The sequence below is a fragment of the Crinia signifera genome, chromosome 7 (assembly GCF_055691185.1).
Source record: "Crinia signifera chromosome 7, ASM5569118v1, whole genome shotgun sequence".
In the NCBI taxonomy this organism is placed as follows: domain Eukaryota; kingdom Metazoa; phylum Chordata; class Amphibia; order Anura; family Myobatrachidae; genus Crinia; species Crinia signifera.
The window spans coordinates 73,704,223-73,730,066 of record NC_139223.1 but is presented as its reverse complement, the minus strand read 5'-3'; the positions used below and the strand labels follow the sequence as shown (position 1 = coordinate 73,730,066).

At 41.2% G+C, this 25,844-nt stretch overlaps 1 protein-coding gene across 4 annotated transcripts in view; it reads right to left on the bottom strand.

Moving 5' to 3' along the window:
- Positions 1-6,881: 6,881 nt before the first annotated feature.
- Positions 6,882-25,844, bottom strand: part of MRTFB (myocardin related transcription factor B) — a 376,317-nt gene continuing 357,354 nt past the window's right edge. For all 4 annotated transcript variants that reach the window (XM_083153324.1, XM_083153322.1, XM_083153326.1 and 1 more), the window contains 3 exons: positions 24,030-24,167; positions 22,022-22,082; positions 6,882-12,793 (listed from right to left, as the gene is read on the bottom strand). In XM_083153324.1, the coding sequence (XP_083009450.1) occupies positions 12,270-12,793; positions 22,022-22,082; positions 24,030-24,167 (723 nt within the window). In that variant the 3' untranslated portion in view covers positions 6,882-12,269. The remainder of the gene's footprint in view (positions 12,794-22,021; positions 22,083-24,029; positions 24,168-25,844) is intronic.

Genomic DNA, 25,844 nt, shown 5'->3' with positions numbered 1-25,844 from the left:
TTTTTTAGTCATAATTCGCATATTTAATGGGATGCGCATTAGAGGCTAAAAAGTGCGATGTAGTGCGATTTGCGGCAAATTGATGCGAAATTATGTCACTAAAAAGTGCGATTTCTTCCGCCGGTCATGTGCGAATTTTAGACCAACCGGAGCGCGATTTACAAGACTGTCTCCACATGCCAAATAACCCCCTAATCTATTGGCCCACCTAGGTCCCCTCCATTATGCATCACACCCCCTATATAAAGGGGCATTGGCGCCATTTCACTCTTTGATAGGAAGTAAGGAGCATGGAGAGGAGCAGTGGCAGTGTGAGAAGAGGAAGAGGTGTTGGTGGCAGAGTGAGGAGTGGCAGAGGGGCCAGTGGCAGAGGGAGCAGTGGCAGTGTGACCAGAGGAAGAGGGGCCAGTGGCAGAGGGAGCAGTGGCAGCAGCCAGGCAAGAGGAGCCAGTGGGAGAGGCAGCAGAGGACTGGTGAGGTCGACCTCCATTACAGGGAGTGGCAGCAGTGTGGCAGCCACCATGGCCACTGCAAGGGCAGCCCCAGACCAGGCCCTGGCCGACCAGGCCGAGCAGGAGGAGGTGAAGGATCCGCTGGCAACCCCATCCTGTAGCCAGGACCTTGCCCATACCCCACAGCAGCTGCAGGAGGGCCACATGTCCGAGATGGAGGAAGATGGAGGTGAGGAGGAGGAAGACACTGGCATGGAGGAGGATTTTGACATGCATGTGGAAGATATAGAGGATGAGGAGGAGGGTGAAGCTGGCCGCACCAAAAGTGGGAGAAAGGTCCGATTCAGTTATGAGGAGAATGTGGCGCTTGTCCGGGCCATCATACCCCTGTATGACCGCTTACTGGGGAAAAACCAGCACAAGACCACCTCACATCGTAAACGTGGTATGTGGAAGGACATCACCCAGGCGGTCAACGCTGTCAGTCACCGCAAGAGGCTAATGAAAAACATTAAAAAGCGGTTTAACGACATCAAGCGGCAGCTGAAAAAGAAAATTGCCATGGAGATGGAGGAGGCCACCAAGACTGGCGGAGGAAGCCCAACCACAATAACCTACACATCATATGAGGTGAAGCTCCAAAGAATTATCCCCCCTGAGGTCCTGCCTGGGATGCGGATACCGATAGGCCGGCAAGCCCACCCTGAGCTGGTAAGTGTCAACACATGCAATATGAAACATACATGCCAATGTATTTAAACTGCAATGTTATTTTGTATTGTTATACTAATTAATGTGGTGCTGTGGAACTACATAGCCCAGAAAGGTCTGTCAATGGCAATAGTTTACACCTACTTTAAAAATTATCAGAATGCTGGGCCTTGTAGTTCCACAACTGCACATCTATTGTTCCACACTGTAACATTTTTTCTAGCAGCTTCATATGTATGTGGCCCAAAAACATTGGTGTACTGGTGGTTTAGCAGTCACGCCTACATACCACAGATTTGCCAACAGTTGTAATGTGTCAAGCAGTGTTTTATCCACTGATATGCCGGTGGATGACAGAGATAATTCTGGAACCAGTGGACACGTTTGCGGCTGAGGAGGAAATAAACACATCATCACAGAGTGATCTTCCACCAAGTGGGGTGACTCCAAACCCACCCCCACCCAGAAATACTCCCCCTACAGCTGCTTCTGCTGCCCAAGTAGCTACCTCCTTGGTACATTTCAAGGACAAACAACTAGAATTTATGGCCTCCCAAAGTCTGGAAATGGGCAACATTAAGGGGTACATGCTTGACACCTTTCTACAGTTGAGAAAATTGTCTAGGAGTGTACGGGTTGGTGTAGGTGCGTATGGCAAATAGCATAGACACCCGTCTGGCTGAACTTAGTTCTGCTGTAAGGGAGCAGAATATCCATATTGGCAGCCTTGCACAAAGTATTCATTCAATTAGTCAATTGTGTACTGCGCAGACCAATGCGTTGATCGCTATGCAGGCACAAATCCATCAAATGGAGGTGTCAGGTGTCATAGGTGCAACTACATCTACAATTAGTAGTGTATCTAGCACACCAGTAAGTGGCTCACCAACTTCCCCACCCCGTCGGAGTATTAGGACCCGGGGTGGCGTGTGCGCAGGGTCAAGAGGTGGTAGTGCGCGGCCTGATGGAGGGAAAAAATAATTATTTTACATAAAACAAATTGATAATGCATGTACTATGCTTGAATTTTTGTTACATTAATACACATTTCTATTGTTTGCGACTGACAAATGCAGGTTATGTATGACATAATATACTGTAGTAAAAATGTCACAACGCATACCATTTTGTCTGTGTGTTATTCTTCAAACATTTGTTGTGTGATCTGTTCCATAATGTAATGATATATGGGCAAGGTATTGGTGGAAGATGCTGTTGTCTCAAATCTAGCCCATCCGAGGTTGTGGAACTACATATTTCAGCAAGCTGTGGCAGTCATGTTTTGAGCTGTCATGCTTACAGTGTGTCAGGGCATGCTGGCCCATGTAGTTCCACAACAACAAGTGAGCCATATTTGATTGCACAAAAATCACATACATGTTGTTAATATACTTACAAGGTTTTTTACAGCAAGGGATAGGTCTGCACCACCAACTGTACCCTTGGACTGTGTCTATTGGCCTAAATGTGGGGGCAAAAAGATGTTAGTGATCAATGTAATGTAGGTGAGTTCACTTACAGCAAAGGTACATGTAGGAATAGAGGGCACATGTGCTTACCAGAAAAGTAGTGCCTGATGATGTCTGTATGCACCAGATTCCCCCTCTGCGTACCCCTCACTACACGAGGTGTGGTAGGTTGGGCTTCCTGCACGACTGCTGCATGATCCTCCTCCACATAGGCTGGTTGGTATAGGGCTATGTTGTGTAACATGCAGCAAGCCTGGACGATCATCACTACTTTTGCAGGGTGGTAAAGCAGCAAACCAGATGACCGGTCCAAACACCGGATACTACTTTTCAACACTCCAAACGTACACTCCACCACATTGCGGGTTGCAATATGGGCTTCATTATACCGGTGCTGTGCAGGGATGGCCATCGGGGGTGCGCAAAGGTGTCATGAGCCAGGAAAGACACCCATATCCTGAGTCACCTAAACCGAAGAAAGGAAGTTATTGCCTTATATGGTAAGGTATGTGCAGTGGGCAAATAGTATTTACTTGGACAAGAGTAGTAGGCTGGTGAAAATTGAAACACACACACATTTCAGCAGGTACAAATAAGAATAGAGAGGGTAATATGTAAAAATGTACTTACCAAGTAGCCAGCCCTCTGGCATTTGTTGTTGGGTAAATTGGTTCCAGAAGCCGGAGTGTCTCAGAATATCGGCGTCATGGCAGTTCCCAGGGAAGCCTGCAACCACACTTAGGATTTTGAGATGAGCATCACATACAACCTGCACGTTCAGGGAGTGCCGCCCACGCCTATTGACATAGACGTGGCCCCGCACGTGCGGTGCCCTAATCCCAATGTGTGTGCAGTCTATAGCTCCCAGCATGTGAGGGAATGCTGAGAGTCTATAGAAAGCAACCTTGCGGTCCTGCCACTCTGACTCTGAACTGGGGAATCTGATGTATGTCCGCCACAACTTCTTAAAAGCAAGTAACACTTGAGTAAAATGCTTTGAGAAAGTGGATTGTGATACCCCCAAGGATCATGAGGTCACGGACTGAGTGGAGCCAGTGGCCAAATAGTAGTGGGTACACATTCATTTCTGCAGCCCAGACCCCCCCCCCAAAAGGGTCCAAATCATCTCTCACCTGCTCATATAAGTTCAACAAGTTATTGCGGTTTAGCCTAAACATCCCCACAACCTGTTGATCCGAGAGGGAGTCCAGGTACAGCCTAGCACGATACATACGTGGGGTGGTACCTTGTACCATACCATAGCATGATACATACGCACTATTTGAGGTGGTACCTGGTTCTGGTGCGCAGCTTCCTCCCTCCTGCCCAGCTCCTCCAAATGGGCCAAATCCAAAATGAGCAACTCAAATCCACTCTGCACAATCTTCATGTCTCAAACCCTCACAGGTGTCCTTAATGATGTGGGGGTATATGTAGGAGTGTTTGTGAGTGAAATTAAGGACACCTGTGATGACATTAACCATGTGTGAACTTGACCAAATTGAGTTCTGGGCCAAATCGCCCAACAGAACCTGGTCTGAAAAAATGGCGATTATTAGACACCTTAAAAGTGCAATTTGCGAAATCCCATTCCATTAAATAAGCGATTTGTATACTTTTCTATTGGAAAACATCTGGATGCGATAAAAGTGTGAATTTTTACCGCACTTTCAGTACGCATGACTTATCGCAAAAAATATGCGATTTAGGGACCTTTTCGCAGCAGATTAAATATGCGATTTCACGGAAAAATGCGAATTAGCTGTTTTTTGGAGTAAAATTCGCCAAAAAACACAACTCTCATTCCATAGAATGTCACCCTCTGTGTCGTTAAGCCCTCCCTCCTATACTGGCCACTTCAGCAAAACACGGGTGGGAGAAGCGGCCAGTTTACATCCTATTTTAGGGGTCCTGGGTATTAGCTAAAACGTCATGGGTCTTTATATTAAACTCATCCAATTAGGACACGACCCAACTTATAGGATGTTGGTACGCTAAACAATTTAAATATTTATTCTTCACCCTTTCATATAGTATATTCATTTCTCATTCTACAGAGGACTCTGTTATATGTTCCATTTAACATAAAAACATTGACAGTGATTGAACTACAGGATTCTGCAATTGGGGAACCACAGACGACAACTGCTACTGCTCCATAGGCTATTCATTCCTGCCTTGGAAAATCTAAGGATCCAACATCCTACTGTCCGTTATCATCTCTCCAGTGGATATCTGTTATTATCTCCAGCATAGGGCTGACCACCTGGACATTCATTCCTGCCAGCACATTTAGGGGAGGTAACTATCCATTCATTATCTGTCATCCTCTCTGGGTACAAATAGGAACGGACTCTCCAACATTGTTGCTTTATCTGTTGAACTGGGTGCTTATCACATTTTTATTAAATGCCCCATAACATGGTTTTTAATTTAGTGTTATGTACTTTGTTTTATAAAATCCTGTGTAAAGATCATCCAATTCTTATAACTAATATTTTTCTAAATTGGTATAATATAACGTTGCTTGTTTTTCCTTTCCCTTCTATGATTTTTTGTTAAGTCTGAATTCTACTTTTTTTTTTCATGTCATTAGTTTATTTGAAGTGACCACTAACTTATTATGTGGAGCAGTCAGTACCACTTGGTCACTGTCTCAGTACCACATCCTGCAATACTGCTTACCTTGTGGGGTGATTCTGTGGGGAAAGGGCTGTTGTCACGTATGTCACGGTTAGTGACTAAGGGGCCCGCACACCATCAGGCAGCTGAAGTAGCCACAATGCAAGATAAGTGCCTCATCCCAGTTAAGTGGGACCCAGGCTCAGCTCCTGAGCAGGATTATATGATCCACACAGCACATGGGATTTCAGGATCTGCATTGTTGCATTTTCCATCAGGTTGAATGCAACAGTAATTAAATTGTTATAGAATCACATACTCAACATGTAGCTCTATTTATTACCTGTTTCTATATGGTAACACTGAAAATTCTCCAGTTCATACAGTTTTTTTTTATCATATACTGTAAGTGAATAAGGAGCATGAGGCAAATAAGTACTTAAGGGGTGTACACACTGTGCGATTGCCTTGCTATTCAATCCTGATTCGATTGAATTGCATGGTAAATTTGGACTATATAGCACAGATCCATACTAAATCGCGCATTGGATAGGAATCAAAAGCGTTCCATTTCCATTTGATTTTGCTTATATAAGCAAAATGGAATAGAAAAATAGACCAAATTGAACCCCGTGGACAGGGCATTACTGTAGGATGAAATGAGAAAGAAGAGAGAGAGCTACTTTATACAAGAAGGAACATCCCAATTTTGTGGTCCCCCCAACATGTCCCCTTTAGCTTTTCTATGTCAGTCTATTAGGTGAGAACCAGCCCAACCAAGGCTTCTAAAGATATTAGCACTGTCAAAATGGTAAGCAACTCCATCTTTCTATAATGCGGTGTCATTTAAAAATGTCTTTACAATAAGAAATCCAAAAGCAAATCAATGCAAAGTTGTCTTGACTCTTGAAGGTAATCTGGGCCTGGAGGAAGGGATAAATCAGAAGCCGTGTGTCCCTGTGTACCCAAAGCAGCTGCAACATCTGTTATTCATTTGAATTCTGAGATATATGGCATGAATTGCAATGACGTGCACAGTGACTTTCTCTATGTCAGATGGCTGCTTATACAGGTAAATGAACCTTGGGGGGGCTCACTGTTATCAAGGTTAAAAACAAGATGCTGCCCCTGAGGATTAATAGAACCTGCTCACCTCTCTTATGCTGTGTACACACGGGGGCAATAGGGTCTATAATCACTGGGAATATGGTCGCAGGCGACCATATTGCCAGTGATTGGAGTGCGCACCAGTGATAATTCGCCGGGTGCGCGCTCCCGTTTCCTGCGACCAGCTAATTACCTCTGCGGCTCCCCCAGCAGAGGTTCCTTTTCATCAGCGACCATCTCTGATATATTATATATTGCTAGCAATATATCTCCCCCCCGTGTGTACGCACCTTTACTGGCAACACTGGAACTACTCATTGCTCATTTTCTACCCAGTGTGTAGCGATAAGAATAAGAAGGAACCGAACCCGTTACTTTGGGATCTAGTCTTTATCCAGCTCTATAGAGTTTTAGCTTTTAGGGAATCCTGCTCTGTTTTCAACACACAATTGAACACTGGAGTTTTCCAACAAATTAATTTGAACCTTAAAAATAGGGGGGGGAAAAATCAAACGCCAGCTCAAAAGTAATTTATTTTTTATTTTGGAACACAAAAAAAAATGCAAAAAATGATGCTCCTATTCAACAATTTATTAGTAGCTACAACATTGCCACTATGTACAAAATATCCAATGATAAATGTGCTACACATATAAAAATACAGTATGCATTACATATATACAATGTGCAAAATATCTGGCATTCAAACATTATGATATGGTAATGATTGCAGGGGGTGCAATCTGCAAATATGAAGGCATCAAATCTTCTCATAGAAAGGCAATACATGAATGGGCCCTGAACAAAGTCACACAGTTGTTGTCCTGTTTGCACTCGACTTCTTAAATTGTACACAATTCTGCAGTCCATAAAAGCAGTGAGGACTCTGCGGTACAGTACGATCATGTCCAGCAAAATAAAAATAATCTATAATCTCACAATGAGGCATATGCATCAACACCTCAAGTGAGATAAAGTGGAGAGATGAGAAACTACCAATTAGGTTCTGTAATTTTTCAAACACTATCTCTCTCCAAGAATTGATGCCTATGCCCCAATATCTCTTCTGCAAGAAACATTACAGACAGTTGTTTTAGTTTTATAGATGTGCAGATCCGGATTTACCCAGATCTCATAACAGGATCTTATTGGCTTTCAGCTGTCACATGTTTTGGCTCCAAAACATGTGGCAGCCAGATAGCCAATAAGATCCCATCCGTATCAATCCGGATCTGCACATCTGGAAACTGTTCTCTAGAAAGTATTCAAATGTCTGCATAAAATGTCTCACATAAACATGTAATATATAATAGACCTACAAAGTGACTCCCTTTGGCAATATATCTAGCACTGCATGTATTTTAGTGGGTATACTAGCTAAACTAATTGGGTTTCAAATATTTTCTGTGTTGTTTCTAAAACATTTTGAAGGGATTAAAAGGAAACCTTCCCTTTCTCCCTCCTTTTCACCTGCCACCACTTCCGCTGGACATATAAAGTTCTCAGGTTTCCCTTTGGGTCTCTGGAGATTACAGTCATCCTAGAAACACCTTTAGACAACCGAAAGAAGGCTAAATTCAAATTCACAAAGAATAAAGGAAGGATATCTAACCTTGAAGAAAGCATTATGCAAAATAGTGTCTGTAACAGAGAAGACTTTTTAAAAGAGCAATTAGGGAAAGGAGCGATTTCACGCTGCTGAAGACACACTTTGGCGCGCACAATCATTTTGTTAATTTACTTGAAGTACTACCAAAAAGCTGATATGTCTAAGTGTGACCGGTGAGAAACACCATAACAAATGTGCACCTTCTATTCAACATAATGGTGGTGTAATAAGCAATGCATAATAACAACATCACAACTTTATTTAACGCTGAAGGTAGTAGGAGCAAGCTTGCTTTTCAACAGTAAAACGATGTACTTCAGATAAAAGGGCCAAAACGATTTTGTAAAACAATAAAAGCAAATTAAGGATAGCAAACAGCTGAATAGGAGAGCACTGTAACCTTCCAGAACATTATTAACATCTACTTATATAGCCCCGGCATATACCATTGCGCTTTACAATTAAAGGTCCCTTTTCATTGAATTACATCAAAGCTTAGCTACCGCTTAAAAGCATGTACAATGTACTAGGCACACCATATAAAAATATAATGGGTATTCCTAAATGAGGAGGGCAGGTGCTCAAGAATACAAATGTAAAAGTGCCCAAGAATACATACTACTAACTTTGTGACATCAACATAACTATGCTTGCATTGGATCTACAACCAAAGTTGGTGCGTTTATGATGTGTTTACAGGCGCATGCACATTCTGGCTCTTCAATACATACTTGCCTTTATGGTTTTATATTTTAGAAGTCTCCTGGACTTCCAAAAGGATAGGCACACCTTCAGTCTAAAGATCTGAATCATTTTGAAGAATGGCCTTGAAGATGTGACTTGCATTGTGAAATTCACCCCGTGAACTTCTATTCCTGGTCCGAAAAGTAGGCAAATATGGTACAATAGGAAGATTGGGGAGGGCAGAAGATAGTACTACAGTAGCTTTGTTCCTGAGAAGCATAAACACACAGCTGTGTAAGTTTGACACTTAGATGAACTAAAATGGGGAAAACCGGTCAACGTAGAGGTGTTCCCATATTATTCAGAGCCAAAATCAAAGGCTTTTTATTAATTCACCTTCAGTTTCAATAAGCCACTGTTTTACTGGAGAGCTCTGCAGTCATGCAACAACCGGTAACAATTCCAAGCTGATTTAATAATGAAGGTTTGTGACATGTTGCAATCTTAAATAGTTTCCCTCTAATATAAAATAATAGAAAATATCGGCTTAAGGTGGAAAATGTTTATCCTCCATGACTACAAACTACCTTGTATTCAGATACGAGTGTGAATAAAACTGGAACTAAACAGTTCCGTACATTGCGTCCAATCATGTACCGAAATAAATATTTTGAATTTTTTGCTTTATACAGAGCACAAGACTTTAATTAAGAAATTATCAAGGAAACATCTAAATATACTAAAGCTAATGCATGTCATTCGTGTTTTAACTTATTTATTGGGACTCAATTTTTTTATGAGATTTCTATATTTTTGTTAAAAAAAGAATATTTAAGAAATTTCACAAGGCTTAAAACGATTAAACCATTAGTGCCAAATACTATAAATCTTACAGAAAAAAAGCAAAAGAAATGTTATCCACTGTGTCAAACACCTAAAATACCTGTATACAAAGGAATTTCATTTTAGTTGATTCAGAGGGAAGATGACATGTATAAAGAAATCTCCCAAGTGTCTGTAATGAGCCAAATGAAGAAAGTAAACGCCAAGAAAGAATTGATCGTCTTTGAAAGAGACCATTACAAAATGGTTCTAGCAGAACTATTTTCAGTCTAGCACCTGACAGTTCTATAGATTACTATATCACTTCCAGTTGTGTCCATGTTCAAACCACTCCATGAAACGGTTAACATTTTTTGGATTCATGATGTTGGAAAGTAAGTGGTTTTATCCTTTGAATATTTGGTAAGTAAGGACTTTACTGATCCCAGGCTGGATACCAGTTGCCGATATATTGTTCATACAGCCGAAGAACAATATATAGCCTGGACCATCGGTTTGTGTGTTCTGCAATATGTGTATGAACAACATTGTTCACACACATAAGGTTGGTCCTGCATAACGTCCGATAGCGATAGGTTATGCAGATGCCTACCAGATGGAACAATTTCAAACAAAACTGTGGAGGTCTCATTCGAAAGTCAGAAATACAGGCTGCAGAAAGTCAGGTATTGTGGATAGCAGTACTGACACAGGTTAGTTCTACCATAACCAAAAGTGCTTGGGCCCTGAAGTATTTTGGATATCACATTTTTCTGTATTATGTAATATTTGCATATTATCTTGAGAGATCTTGGGGATGAGACCCCAGTCTAATCACAGAAAGCATTTATACTTCACTTAGGGTGGAATTCAATTGAACCCATTTTTTCAGGCAAATAAAAGGGGCTAATTTTTTCAAACAATTCAAATAAAAGGCAAATTCTTGCATTGAAAAAAAAAAAGTTTGGGGGCCAAAACCCATAGGATCCAAGTTGAGTTCCTGTATACATGTATTTTTGCAATCACAGCTGTGAAAAAACTGCACTTTTTGTGGATTTTGTTTTGCCTGACTCTTGTCAAGTGAAAAATAATCTCTTTTACTTCTAGCTTTTGGGGATCAAATAGCTGTGGTAAATTACTTCTGCTAATTCCTTCAATAACATGAAGGTGATTTTATACAATATTTTTAATAATTTTTTTAAATTGGTAGGATTGCTAAAGCTAAAAAATGTTTTCCAATATTGCACACCTCATATGACAGATTACCGTTTCCCTATAACAGGGGTTCTTAAACTCAGTCCTCAGGACCCCGCACAGTTCACATTTTCCAGGTCACCTGGCAGAGGCACAGGTGCATTCATTACTCAATGACACATTTTGAAAGATCCACAGGTGGAGCTAATTATTTCACTTGTGATTCTATGAGGAGTCCTGTAAAACATATGTGTGGGGCCCTAAGGACAGAGTTTGAGAACCTGTATACTCAAAGAACATACAAAATCTAGTCTGCAATTATGTGCAAGCCATATACATTTCTATTATATTTTCTTTTTTTTTGGGGGGGGGGGGGGGGGGGGGGGGGGATTTTGGCGGATTCAAGGTTTCCCATTACTGAACAATAAAGAAAGGATACTCTTCAAAACCTATGTATGCATATTTGCCTTTGTATACAATTTTGCCCTCCTGGTACATGCAGAAATTCTTAGTTCAAAAAAAAAAAAAAGAGTGCTATATATGTATTTACATTTCATTCCTCTATTCATATACTTGATCTCTTAACTATAGGTATGCGGCTTTTTATAATCTTTCTGAAAAATATTTTATATACATTTTTATTTTAGATACAGACTGTTCTAGCTTGTAATTCCTGTTCATATATCCTGCCAGAATAAAATCATTGTACAGTCTATCATCTGTGATTTGGTGGTTTTCATTTGGAGAAAATAAGCAAGGATTGTGCGCTCGTTTGTAACTGATAATCTCTTCTTAACAATTGTTTAATACATTTTTGTACAGTATTTTACAGCATATTTTGGAAAAGAGGCATTAAAAAGTATCCCTTTGTTCCAATACAAAAGAAAAAAAATAAGGCAATACAAAATAAAGCAAAGCAACAAAACATGTAAAGGTTCATAAAAAAAGAAAAAACTTCATAAAATTCAGGCATTACTCATTAGCCCCAAGTATTCCAACCACAAAAGTACAGTTCTGCAATGCTATATTATCACCTTTACAAGTTAAACAGACTAAGTTGGATATATGAATTATACGAAGATCATCATTTTATAATGGTACCAGGTATAGATCTCTGGTCTGTATATGCTTGTGAAAAATTGTATGAACCCTGAACCAGTCAGTGCTTTGCCATGTAATCATTTAGGCTCAGCCTGTTCACAGGAACAGTCAAGTGCAGTTTTTAATAGTAAAGAGACAAAAAAGGAAATAAGAACAAGAACAACAAAAAAGCACATAAAAAACATTGAATCTAATTTATATTTCTGTACAAACACCCCACTGAGCATTCCATCACACACCTTTCAATACTCAAATGCTTCAAGATCTAAGCTGCATTGGTAACCTACCATTACTGGTAACCTCGTAGGTTTATTTGTTTGCTGTACAGTGTAGTGTCTCTTCCTAGTGGCCCATTAGTGACACACTTGGGAATCCAGTGCAGTTAAAGGCTCCAGATCTTTTTGTACTCTGCTCTTTAGTGTAATTGCTAAAATTACAACCATACTTCCAGCCTAGGCTTTCAAATTGAAATCCCACTAAGAGATCTATGGTGATCGATCAGTCCCATTGCAAGTCATTAGAGTCCAAAAAGTCAGTGGAGAACATGCTTGGTAAAGTAGAGCTTAAAGGAGTAAGAGAAGAAGCAGAACTCGGCATTGTAATGTCCAGCCACTCCATGTTATCCAGGTTTGTGTCTTGAAGGTCTAGAGATAAACAACTGTTTGCAGTGAATGCTGTGTCTGTTGTCTCCATTGGGGTGGAATCATGGTCCAGTATACTGTGATGCTGGAGAAGATCATTGTTCAGATCATCTATCAGAGAAAATGCATCTTGGCCATCACAATGCCTTTCCAGATGAGGAATGCTAGTTCCCTGTGGTAGGGTTCCTTCTAAAAATGCCTCCAGGTGGCTTTCTAAGCTAAGAGATAGACTATTTGTTGGTTCCAAAGACAGCGGAGGTGCTACATGAATCTGTGGGGGTGGCCTTGATACCACTGTGTTCACTGGCATGGTGGTGACACTGGCAGTAACTGGACGCATCTTTGATATAGGAGAAGGCTCTTTTATAAGAGGGGAAATCTCTGGAAAAATAAAATACACACAGTTAAAAGCAAAGCAATTAAAAATATGTTACAAAACAAATAAAAAAAAAAAAAAAAATCAGGAAATATTGTAAAATAAAGGATAACAAAAGATCACATACTATCTTGTTTGCAAATAATGTTAAGAGCACAAAACCTGGAACACAAATTCAAATCATGGGAACACTGGCTTAAAAAGTTCTTTATGTAATTTATTTATTTAACAAATAAGACCTCAAATTACGTATGGTATCTTGTTTCGTGCTGAAAATTAAAATGTACAATATGAATAATGAATATCTAATGGAGTTGGTAATTGTTACATAGACAGTAGCACTCCAAAACTATCCTAGTGATATATAGTGCCTTGTAGTAAATGCTTTTAATTACAGAGATCATTCTGGTGGCCTCTATAAATACAGAAATATTTCTAGTGTTCAATATACAATATTGACATCATTCAAATGAAGACTATAAAGTGTAGAATACTTGTAGAACGTTCTACAAGTGTTAACAAGGCAGACCACTCTTGTGAGTACAGTGCTGTCTCTTTGTACAATGTTAATAAATCAAAACTGTACCAGGAAGTCACCATTCCCAGTAGAAAGCAAGATCATCAGATTTATTCATTACATACAGTTTCTAACTAATACCCTTTTACACAAAGGACACAAGAATTGGCTGGGCTACCCAGGTTGACCCATGTAAGCATCCACCTGGGTCCAATTAACAGGTCTTCGACCCTGGTCACTACCAGGGCTATACCCAAGTCCATGCTGGATTTCTTTCTGTTTGAAAAGGTGTGACCTGGGTTTTTCAACCCAGGTCAAGCTAATACACGCCGATTGGAAGAACTGCCATGTGAACTGCAGTACCTATCCTCTTGATTTTGCATACTCACAAAACAGTTGATCCCTGGTTCCAATGCTTATGGCAAACATAATATTTGAAATCTGCGTCTATCACCATTATTCAAGCATGAAGTTTTTTCAGGCCCATCTCCTCTCTGTTGCCTATATAAGTTGGAGTACCACTGTGTTCACTCCAATGCAGGGGGGTAACATCCCATACCCCATAAAAGTTTCTTTCCGCATTGCTGTGTGAGAAATCCAACACAGATTAATCTTGGCATGCCCCGCGGTCACAGAACTGGAAGTCCAGGTACTGGAGCATATAGAAAAGGACAGCTCTTTTTTGAAGAGATGCCTGGTGTGTTACTAATCGCATATGTTGGTAGATAAGCGATAAGTATCAGCGTTATGGGTGGGGAGATGTACCGCAAGTGGTTGGTATATCCCGTCCCAGATCGCTTATCAATTATCACCCAGTCAAGCTTCATTTTAAAAAATAGCTAACTTTAATCCCACCAGTCAAAAGTTGTTACAAACCCTACCCCTCAAACATACTGTTCCATAATAGATATGTTGAGTTGTCAGGAAAGGTCTGTCTTATCTCTACACAAATTCTGCCATTTATGAATCTCCTTGCCTCCCATAACGACAGCCTTTAATGCTGCTTAAAACTGTGGCTATACTTTATTGTCAAGTGAATCTTCAGTGTTGATTTACTATGTTCCACATTTCCAGAGGATTAGGTTCCACTTTAAGGCTTTGTTCAGAAATATGTGTGATAACAATACCATTGTTGTATGTTTCCCATGGCATAGCAAAAAAAACGAATCCTCCAGTTTGGAAAATCTATTAGCATTGAAGGCAGGCTGTCAGTAATTTATCACCATGGGGAGTACAAGCACCGGTTAGTATCAGACTCTGAAAATGCTTTTATTGTGAAGAAGGATATTCTATTCAAAACTGGATTTGGATAAAAGTATACATCTGGAAAATGATCCTGGGATTTTAATGTTCTTTCCTTAAAGGCATTGGGTGTCTGACAAGTGTTAGTGGTAGCCATTTTTCTGATGTACCCTGTAGATGCAGTAGTAATTCACATTCAACTAGTATGTGTGCAATAAAGGGAATCTTGAGTATATTTGGTAATAATCACATCCACATTGACATATACAGAATCAATGCACATAATAACTACATATAACTTGACAGTTTGGGGTCATTAAAGACCAAGCCAATTTTAGCCCCAGGCTGACCAGTCTGGAGTTGGGAGGTGTTCCGTAGTCTCCGCAACACCCCACTATAGCGCCAGCCCACTAACTGGTTCAGCCTAGTACAAGTTTTGTGAAAATACTGTAGGCAGAAAAATCCAGTTTTTTTCTTAAAAATAGCCTAAGCTAAAAAGCATGGGCTAGTTATGAATTTGTTTCGGATTATGCATTGTTTTTTTCACTGGATTACTGTAACCCCCTTATTTGGCCTGCTTGACTCTTGCCTCTCAATTATATTTTTTGCTTACTTCGTACATCTGACAAAAATCCTGCACTGCAGGATATTGGCATCGCATCTGAGGGGCTGCAGCGGCCCGAGAAATGAAATGGCAAACTATTATTATTAATAATAATACAATTAATATTAAAAGCTTTATGGTGTGTTCACACTTGTACAATGTGCTTGAGATTTTGACTTTATAGTCAAAATTGCATCGGGATTGATGCAGATCGCATGGGTTTTTACCCACAAATGCATCGCACGACCTTTCAAAATCGTATGTTCCGGCCTGTAATCGATCTGATGTATGGCCAGCTTAAGGGGGGTATGCAATGTGCTGCCGCTATTTCCGACGTGGACAATAGCGGCGGCTCCCTATTCAATGCGGTCATTAACGACAGCATTGATGCGGGGTCACGGCAGAACGGGCCTGACTTCAGAAGCTGTCGGGCCCGTTCTGCCGATAACCGCCGTGGATTGTCGTTATCCGGGTCGCAGATCGACAATACACGGCCGTTTTCATGGGCACGCCCTCTTTGCGCCCATGGGCAGGCGGGACATAGAATACCGTCTGTCGTTTTGCGGTCGATCTGACCGCAAACGGGCCAGGATCATGGCTGTCGGCGGGAATCGACAGCCGTGATCCCCAATTGCCTACCCCCCTAAGTCTACAGTAGTTAGAGCTTTTTGAATACGGTTATTTAACAAGCCCCAAAACTTGATCCTGGCTCAAGCCATTCTCAGTGTGGAGACAGATCTACTTTAAGACAAGTGATATGTATAACATGAAATCAATTTTAATGTACAGTTATTAATTAGGCAACAATGTTTCATTGTTTAAGAACACTCAGATCTAAGGTATTTATCATCTATAGGATTTGAATAATAAAAAAAAAATCCATAGACTTTCCCTGAAAAGGTTTGTACCGTGCTAAGGATGTGGTTGAAATCCAAACACACAGCGAGCTATCAAATGTTTAAATCTCAGCACTCTCATTAACATCAGTATTCCTGGACAGCAAGATGAAACAGAGCTGGAAATTGACCGCTTGCCATGAAAATAATCAGCCTACGCTTTCCCTGCAGAGTATTGTAATGGATTCTCAAGCTGCGGGTCTTGCTCGGTCTCCCTTAGGTGCTAAATATAAAAAAGGATATGATGTCACCAGCCACATGCACCCATTAAATGCTGAAAAGGTCTGTAATATTTCTTCCAAGACATTTAAGCTACACAACCACCTATAAGATGACCCCTATTCTTGCAGTCGGGACGCCAGGAAAAATGGCTGCATGTACCAATACGGAACCCTTCAGAAACAAAAGAATAAATGCAGGAGCACACTTGAAATACTAAACACTGCAACTCAGAATATCTAGAATAATCTCTAGATATACTAAAATCTGCAATAGAACAAAGTAAATGTGAGGTGGTTAGTATCATTTTGGGCTAACCAACCGTGTCCAGGTAACCTCATCTGGAGGTTTCCTAACATTAAGGTTCAAATCTAGGGCACAGGTCATCACAAGCCAACCAACCTTAAAACATCGCCTAGTGATAGGTTTGAGTGTAAAGGTGCCTATACACGTGCGATTTTGCTCTTTTCACCCGATTCTGATGCATTGCGCTGAGAAATAATTTGAAAAGTGTCACATTGTATGGGTTTTATCTCCAATTCTGATCCGATGTGCATCATATCAGAGCTGGAGATCGCCATGGCTGCCACAAAGACTTATCAGATCCTGCAGCCGTGACTGGGATCCCATATGATACATTGAATGCTAAAGAACCACATACTGTGTAGCATACTGTATATGATCCTACCGCCCGGAAATCTGCCGAGTAGTTCAAGGGAAATTGCATCCAACTTCATGGCTCTGATAAGTCGCACTAGTGTATGGGGGCCTTAAGTGATTCAGGGGTTGATGTATGAAATAGTGATAAGGGAGGAGAAGTGGCCCATGTCAATCAATCAGTACTGATGTAACATCTGTATTTTGCATAATATAAAATTATACAGAGCAGCAGATTGGTTGCCAAATGCCACTTCTCCTCTCTTATCATTGCTTCATACATCTACCCCTCAATTAGTAACATGCAGTAGCTACAGTATATGTTGATTACATAGGGGGAGAGGTAATAATAAGAGTGCTAAAAAGTGTTACATTGATTAAAAAAAAAAAAAGGAGGAGGAGGTGCTAAAAATGTACTAGATTCAGTGATATGCCAAAGCAACCAGGCCACAACAACCAGAGGGGCACCACAAATCCATGCCTAAAACTGACAAATTGTATAAATTTATTCAGGGTTTATAATCCATCCTTTTCCAATATGCAGTCTGTAAATACCAGATATCAATGCTACTCAGGCTGGTGGGATTGGTGCTAACCCAAGCTGCAGGAGTCTCTGCCTTCAAGTGTACACATACTGTATACACAATATAGAATATACAGATGTGTCCCCAAAAATCTAACCTCAATACACCATGAGCCTGGCATGAGTGAGCTTTAAGTTGAGGTGCAACTCTGCTAACATCGGAAGTCTTTTTTTGCCAAGAACTTTTCAGGTTGCAATGCAATGTGACTAGGACACATGAAGAAACTGTGTGTGATGGAGTCTGTATATAGCAGCACTATATATATACACAGATTGAGAGACTCAGTCACACACAGACATTTCGGATTCATCAGCACAGCCCCCTCATGCATCCCAGTCACATTACTTAGCAACAAATACGCATTTTCAGCAACAAAGAAGCCCAATACTAGAAGAGCTGGTTTGACTGCAGCAAAGATGAATAAGGACATGTATGTATGGAGGAGTCTTGGACTGCACACCCTAATTCTAACCAAAATACATTTAATAAACAGAACCAGCAAACCAATGAAGCTCACCATTTTTAAATGGCAGTGTAGTCAAAGTGCATATCGCCACATTTAAGATATGGGTAACATTTAAAAAAAAAAAGTTATATTTAAGATATATATATAATATTTAATTCATTTAGAATTAGGGTGTGCAGTCCAATAACACTCCACATAAAAATGGAGCCGCTCTCAATGGAGCTGCTCCTGGCGATAGTGTCGCCAATTGCCGCTGTGCATCTTCCGACAGAAGGGGGCTCGCATGCTCTGTTCTGTCGAAGCCTGACACAACCCTCCGCAGCTCCCCCGTCGCTCCCCGCGGCCCCCACTCGTCCTGCTTATCTCCTGTCTTCCAGCCTGCGCCAGCTCAGGAGATCTGGCGATTCCTCAGGCTTGCTGACAGGCACGCCATCTGTAGCTATGTCCTTATTTATCTTTAGTGAACAAACTATTGATGACATTCTATGGCTAAGTCCAAGTTTTCATTCATTCCAGACAAATGGCGGTATTCAATTACCGGCAGTAATTTAAAACAGCTAATGGTGTCGCCATGGGCTATCTAGTGAGCACGTGACCTGCATGTGTGGTTTGCAGGCCTGTCCCTTTTTTTACGGTCCACTGTCTGCCTCCCGGCCCATCCCCCTCCTTGTTCCCACTGTGACATTCTTCACTATTCAGTGAAGACCTTTACACATTTCTATGTATGAACCTTAATGTCCTGGGGCTGTTTGTGGAAAGAACCAGTATTCATCCTCTATGTGTACTAAGTAACTAGCTATACAGCGGAGGATGATGGTATGAGGGCTTACCCATCACGGAGGAGAATGCAGCCTACTCATTTACTAAAACCTATTGACAAACTGACTGAGTTAATCTGCATATAACTCAGCCCACAATAAGGCTGAGTATAATATGTACAAATAATGAGTACACTAGACTTTTGTATTGGATGGAGAATTTTACATTAATTATGAAAATAGAGAGAAACTTCATAGATGCCTAAGCAAAACATTTCCCAACTTCAAAAATGAAGGTTAACAGAACTGATGTGAATAGTCCTTTATGCAAAAGGTGGCTGCATTGTATATTTAAGTCATGGTTTCATTTTACTTCAGTTTGTTACTTATTCAAGTTTGGCTCCAGTCTCCAAATCAGCAGCCAAATGCCTGTATTAGCACAAGTCGGTCATTCTCCTATCAGCAGTGCTGCCCAATGAGAATGACTGTTAGGTAGCAAAATGTTGAGTTTCCGGCTCCTGGATGTGTTTTCACTATAGTGGAAAGTGAGAAATTCATTTCCTTATTGCAGAAAAGTGTTTTGTCAGCAATTTCATCAGACTTTTTAACTGATCTTACTTTGCGGGAGCATTCATGACATATCTTTCAAAAGATCTGACATTTCTCAGCTGGAAAATCAAAATGTTATGCTGGGAAGATAGAGCGGTGCGATACCTCAAGATAAAACTAGACGCTGTGAATATGTGTTTTCAGTTAATAAAAATGGAAATAGAAGCAAAGTTTGCAGTTCATTCAACAGTCAGCTCTAGAGAACCAAGAGTGCATTACTGCTGTAGATGTTTGGACGACAAGTGGTTGAAGGGATCAAGAGACCACTGGTTTGGTGTTGCTCGGAATAAGGGTCAGATGTATCTAACAGTAGAATGGACAGGTGGAGAAGTTGGCCACAGCAACAAACCAGCGACTTACTTATTTTACAGAATGAATATTGTTAACGTGTAGTTAAAAAGAAGAGCGTTAATACTCAGGGGTTGCTTGCTTAGAGCAGCTGTTATATGGGGGGGGGTCGTCAGTTCCCTATAGGGACACAAAGGAAAGAGGAACAAATAAACAGCGCTCAAAACTATACCAATTGAATCAATTTAAAAGATTATTTTAATAAACACTGACTACATGTCCAACCTTCACTGCCATTTATTAAAAATAATCTTTTATATTGATTTACTTGGTATAGTTTTTAATGCTGTTTATTCGTTCCTTACTTTACAGAATGCACTTGCTAAAGTTACCTCAAAGCAGATTGGTTGTTATGGGCAACTTCACTGTTTTCACTGCTTAATACATCTCCCTTAAGAACTAGACTGATTGAGTACTTACGTCTAGTGTTTTGACTGATTTACACACCATTTCAAGTAGGCCAAGTGGTAAGATGTGAATATACTGATAAACAGTTGCAACCACCGGGAACCTCATTGGAGTGGACAAATGGTGCACTAATTAAAGCACAATTTTATTCTTTATATTTGTAAATTGATCGCTATCCAAATCTAACAATGTAAATGCATGTGCATCTCTTCTGTTGTTAGAATGCTGTGCCCGGGGGCATATTAAAGGGAGGAGGGAGACCCTTTTCTCTAGCTGGAAATGTAGCGCAAGTACTGAGCGCTGGTAGACTCTGGCAATGTGCCAGAGAACTCTGGGAAAATGGTGTGGCAGCCATTTTCTTACTGTGCATGCACAAAATGCTGCGAAAATGGCTGCACCATTTTCCAAGTGAGTTTGCCTAGATGCCGCTGCCAACTCTTCCAGAAAGGTAAGTGTATAAAAAATGGGTGCAGGTTGTGCGGTGTGGGTCCCCCTGGACTGCACACCCACCACTCATTATAAATACACCACTGGCTCTACCATACTTTTGGTTACAGCATATTGTTATCATATCTTCAAATGTCATATTTGTACAGTATACCTAACACATGCAAACATGCTGCTCAATGTATTCTTGTATACCAAAGTGACGTTAATGTTGACATGTAGGGGAATATGCTATCACCCGCAAACACTGATCTCGGGCAATAGTGAGCCTAATTAGAGCCGATAACCCTCTGTGTGCGGGATACGGTCACTAGGTCGACTCAATTAAGGTCGACAGGGCTTACGTCAACATCTGAAATAGGTCAACATGGCTAAGGTCGACAGGGTTGGAAGTTTGACACAAGCATTAGGTCAACAATGGGAAGGTCAACAATGGGAAGGTCAACAGTCAAAAGGTCGACATGAGGTCGTCTTGTTTTTTCTTTTTGAGATATGTGCCGACAGGACGTAGTTCATACTCTACCATCCACTACAGCATAGTGGGAGAATATATTAGTGTGCCAAGCGCAGTGAGGCACCGTGCCCAAACATGGTGAGTGTAGTGAGGAAGCGGTACACTAACTCAGTGTCAGTGTTGACATTCTTGACAAAAAAAACATGAAAAACTCATGTTGACCTTTTGGCTGTTAAACTTCCCATTGCCGGCCTAATGCTTGTGTCGACTTTCCAGCCCTGTGACCTTAGCCATGTTCAACTATTTCAGGTGTTCAGTGGTCGACTCAATGTATGTCGACCTTAATTGAGTTGACCCAATGACATATACCCCAGTGTGCTGTGCCTTATCGGGGATTTTGTTCACCAGGATGTGAAGAAAAATCCCCCTTATAAAAGCGGGCGAAAACACACAGGTTTTGCAGAACCTGTTTTATCGCATCAAAACATCAGAAAAACATTGGGAAAAATTGTAAAAAAAATGATGTGTTTCACTCCCAATGTTTACCAGGGGTAACTGGATGTACCACCTTCAAATTAATATTTGGGTATAAAAAAAGAGAATGTGTAATAAACAGAAAATAGATATTCAAGGACCTCTAGGAAGACAGAACACAGGACGGGTGAAAATACTGTAGCACACCTTACTATGTGTAAGAGAGGCATCCTAATAAGTACAGCCCAAACCGCTTATATCAGCCTCCAAGTTAAATGGATAAAATAAATAGTTATTAAAGGGTTACTGCAAATCAACAAAATAAGATTATTTTATTTATCTCATAATGTAATGGCACATTTTTATTTAACAGCAATGTTTTTGTTGTTTTTTGTTGCTTTTTTCATAAAATACACATACGAACAGAGGGAATGGGAGCGCAGGAAGGAAAACAGAAGGAGAGGGCGGTGGTATACAGGAAACAAGCACCGATGTAACAAACACCCAGAAGTGCACGCATATAAGGCTAAGCATGCGGGATAGATCTTACCTCCACTTTTAATAAGAATATCGAACAGGTCATCCATCTGCTGGCTGTGAGCATTTGTTACCTGCACAGGGGTATAAATAAATTCCATAAGTGTGTGTTTATTTTGGTGAATTTGCAGTGTAATTTCACATTATAAAAACCGTTTATTATTAGTTATTTCAGCCTCCTGAGTATTTACTGTGGCCACACTATAGTATGAGAAAACCAGTGTCTTGCAGGCTGGGCCCGTCTCTATGGGATGCAAGCAGTAGCTAAGGGGGTGGGATACAATAAGGTGGGTCCTGACTGGTGGGTGATATATTTATACAGTAACAGAACCATGGAACATCTGAGTAACAAGGAAACATGAGTTATTTCACACAGAGATGGGACACAAATCCCAGTTCTACCGTTATGTGGTTGCATTACAGCATCTCGGAAAGATGTGGCCGTTGGGTCTAAATATATTCCTATTCATTTTCTATTCTATGCGGATGGCTAAACGAGAGGGCTAAGCTAGTACGGGCTGGGTGTTGTCTTTCTGCAATCTGTGAAAACAAGTTTCTAGCAGGAATGATATTAATTTCCTTTTTGTATTCAGCACCGATGGTGAAGTCGCTCTCTGGTTTCCACTTCTGTCTGGCAGATGTTTCTAATACCTGAGCTGTGATTCACTGGAGCTAATAAGACTTCTTAATAAAGCCTAAAACTTCAATGCATAAATATCAAATACATCGGCATACTGTATAGAACTCTAGAATTCCCAAAATTAGTTTATATTGGAATCTATTGAATGGCGTCATGCTACAAATACGTCTAAAGCTGGCTGTACACTAGAGCGATATCGCGTCCGAATGCACAATTTTGATGGGTCGTGCGACCGGTTGTGTGTACATCATGTGGTATATCGCTTAGATGTACTGTCCCTCAGATCATGTGTGCTGCACGTATAATCTGCCGTGATTGGGTGCAGATCAGGAGTTGTTTTATACACATGCGATCAGTCGTTCGATGGCTTGTATGACTGGCGGTTTTCTGGACACTCCCACCCTGCCGTGAGATGACCGGTCGTATACGGCATCTGGATCACATGATGGGTCGTTAGCACAAAAATGCCCCAAATCGTGAGTCCAGGGCTGCCGGGGTGGTCAAGAGAAATAGTGAGGCAATCAGAATCGAAAGCAGGTCGTTGTAGTGTATGGCCAGCATTAAGCTGGCCATACATCAGGACAACCAGCATCAGATCAGAGTCTTATCACGATTTCCCCCGGCAGCTTCCCAGAAGCAAAATAGTTTCTTGTGTGTAATTTCACATAAGATCTATTGTAGGATCTGCAACTGCCCGCATACTGGTTGATAGCAGCATCTTCAGATCTTACATGCAGCACAAAAGATCTGAGGATTGATCTCACAACCCGTGGGCCTGCGCATCGTACCGAAACGACTCCCCATGTGCACTTAAAAGTCAAAACAGACACAATGCATCACACGACCCGTAAAAATCAAGCCTTCGGGCTAAAACTGTTCTGCCGGCCAGCATTGGTTTCAGGAAATGCCAGCTATATAAAATGTGCTACATTATCCCAAATATCATCAGTTACATGCATACCAAGCATATTTATTAAGGATATTTAAGAATGCAACACTGTTGGTTACAGTATACTGTGCAGAAAATAGTCTAAACATTATTTTGTACTAGCTTAAGCTATTCTGAACATGGGGACCTGCATTTGTAAGTGGGGTTGACGGACATAAAATTAGACAGACATAGGAAGTTAAAACTTACTGCCATCTAGTGGATCAACTATATGAAATAGGAGACCTGCTGGGTTTCCTCAACAAGGATGCCTGATAAAATAATCTTATCCTGGAAATGAGTCCTGTTACTACTATAGTGTCTGGAGTAGATGGCAGTGATTACAAGCCTTAAAAAAACCCTCATTGCTTATAGCAACCTCATTTTCATAAAAAATGCAGAATGGAGGTGACATACAGTAGCTGAATGTGCGAAGCCTGACAGAGAGCTCACCTCAGTGTGAGACGGATGGATGTTACGGGCCTGCTTTATGGCTTCTTCATAGCGTGGAGGGTCCTTCGATTTAGCAGTAGAGCTGTTAAACGTGGGATGCTGAACAAGGTACTGCTGGGTTGGGGGTGAGGAGTTAGACTGAAAAAAGATAAATACATATCTATTAACAAATTAAAACCACAACAATTTGTCATATATGAGGTTAAATCACTTTAAACCAAGGTAACATTACTTCTGTTTAATTGGCTTAGAGATGATTCAACAATACTTATCCCCCGTACACATGGGGCGATGGGGGCTGTGCTGAGTGCTTTGCATAAGCAAGATTGCTCAGCAAACATCGCAGCACACGTTCGGTGCACCCCCAATGTGTGCTTAGTGAACTGTGCTCAGTGAGGCTCCGTGATATTAGGAGGATAAACAGTGAAAGCACTGTCTTTCCCCGAGGGCGATGGCGACGAGCGGGGCCGTGCATTGGCATCACTGGGAGGGCATACACATGGAGAGATCCGTGCTCCATTTCTAAGCGATCTAGTCAGTTGCTTAGAAATGGGTCTGATATCGATCCATGTGTATGACCTTTAAGTGTATTGTATGGTAACTTCAGGGGGAAAAAAATATATAAATAAATGAAGACAAAAAAAAGAAAGACTAGCAAGTGAAAAAATTTGCCACCTTTATGTCTTTTCATTTTCAGTAGAACCCAGAACATCTCTGGATATCTTATACAGATTAGGCATGGCAGACGTTCCGAGCAAGAGAAGGAACTAAATGGTGTGTTTAGTGCCATAACCACAATCCTCTCACTTGGTGATCACTGTACTGCGCAGTACTGGCACTCACAGCAATCATTTGTAGCTGTGCAGGACAGGTGAGATATAACACTATCAATGAAAGTCAACTGCTAAATTAGAGGACCTATTCCAACCAGCAGCCACCTTTTATTTAAAACAGTTTCCTCTATTCTCTCCTTAAGGGATATACTGATATGGTAACGGTCTATGGGTGGGATGCACTTAAGTAATTGGGGGAAATTTACTAAGATGTGTATTCTACTTCACATGTGATGTTGCTATGGGCAACCAATCAGAATCAACTTCTTATTTGTTTAGCACCATCTAGAAGATAGTAGACGGGATCTGATTGGTTGCCCATAGCAACATCACATGTGAAGTAGAATACACATCTTAGTAAATTTCCCCCATTACAGACCCTCCAACATTCCATTAAGTACAAAATTCTCTGTTCCTGGACTTCCGCTCGCAGTGGCAGTTAGAGATGCGAGCCTGGCACAGTCCAATATTCAAGGCCACACCTATTGCCACCCCAAACATTACTGTACTGGGCTCACTGGCAGTTGATGTGACAACCCCCCCTCTTTGAATATTGGACTGTGCTGGAGCCCCACCTCTGTAACTGCCATTGACAGGAAACAGAGCATTTTGTACCTAATGGAATGGGTCATGCTGGAGGGTATGCCATTATGTGGTAAAAACCCATTTTCATATGCACTAAAGCCCCTCTGCCGGCACCGCTGGATAGGGAATCACCAGCAAAAGCTAGCGATATCCTATAGAAGCCTATGGGCTTCTCTCCATAGCGCTGTGTTAGGGTTCCATCACGGATACCTCCCAGCATGCCCCGCTGCCAGTGCTGTCACTATTAGCATGTGCAGAGGGACTCCCAGGTCTCAGACACAGACGTCCTGCACCGGAGTCGCATAGTAAGGACAGCTCTTATCGCAAGAGCTGTTCTTTGCTTAACTAATCACATATCTTGGTGCATATGCGATTATTGTGAATGTGGTAAGCGGCG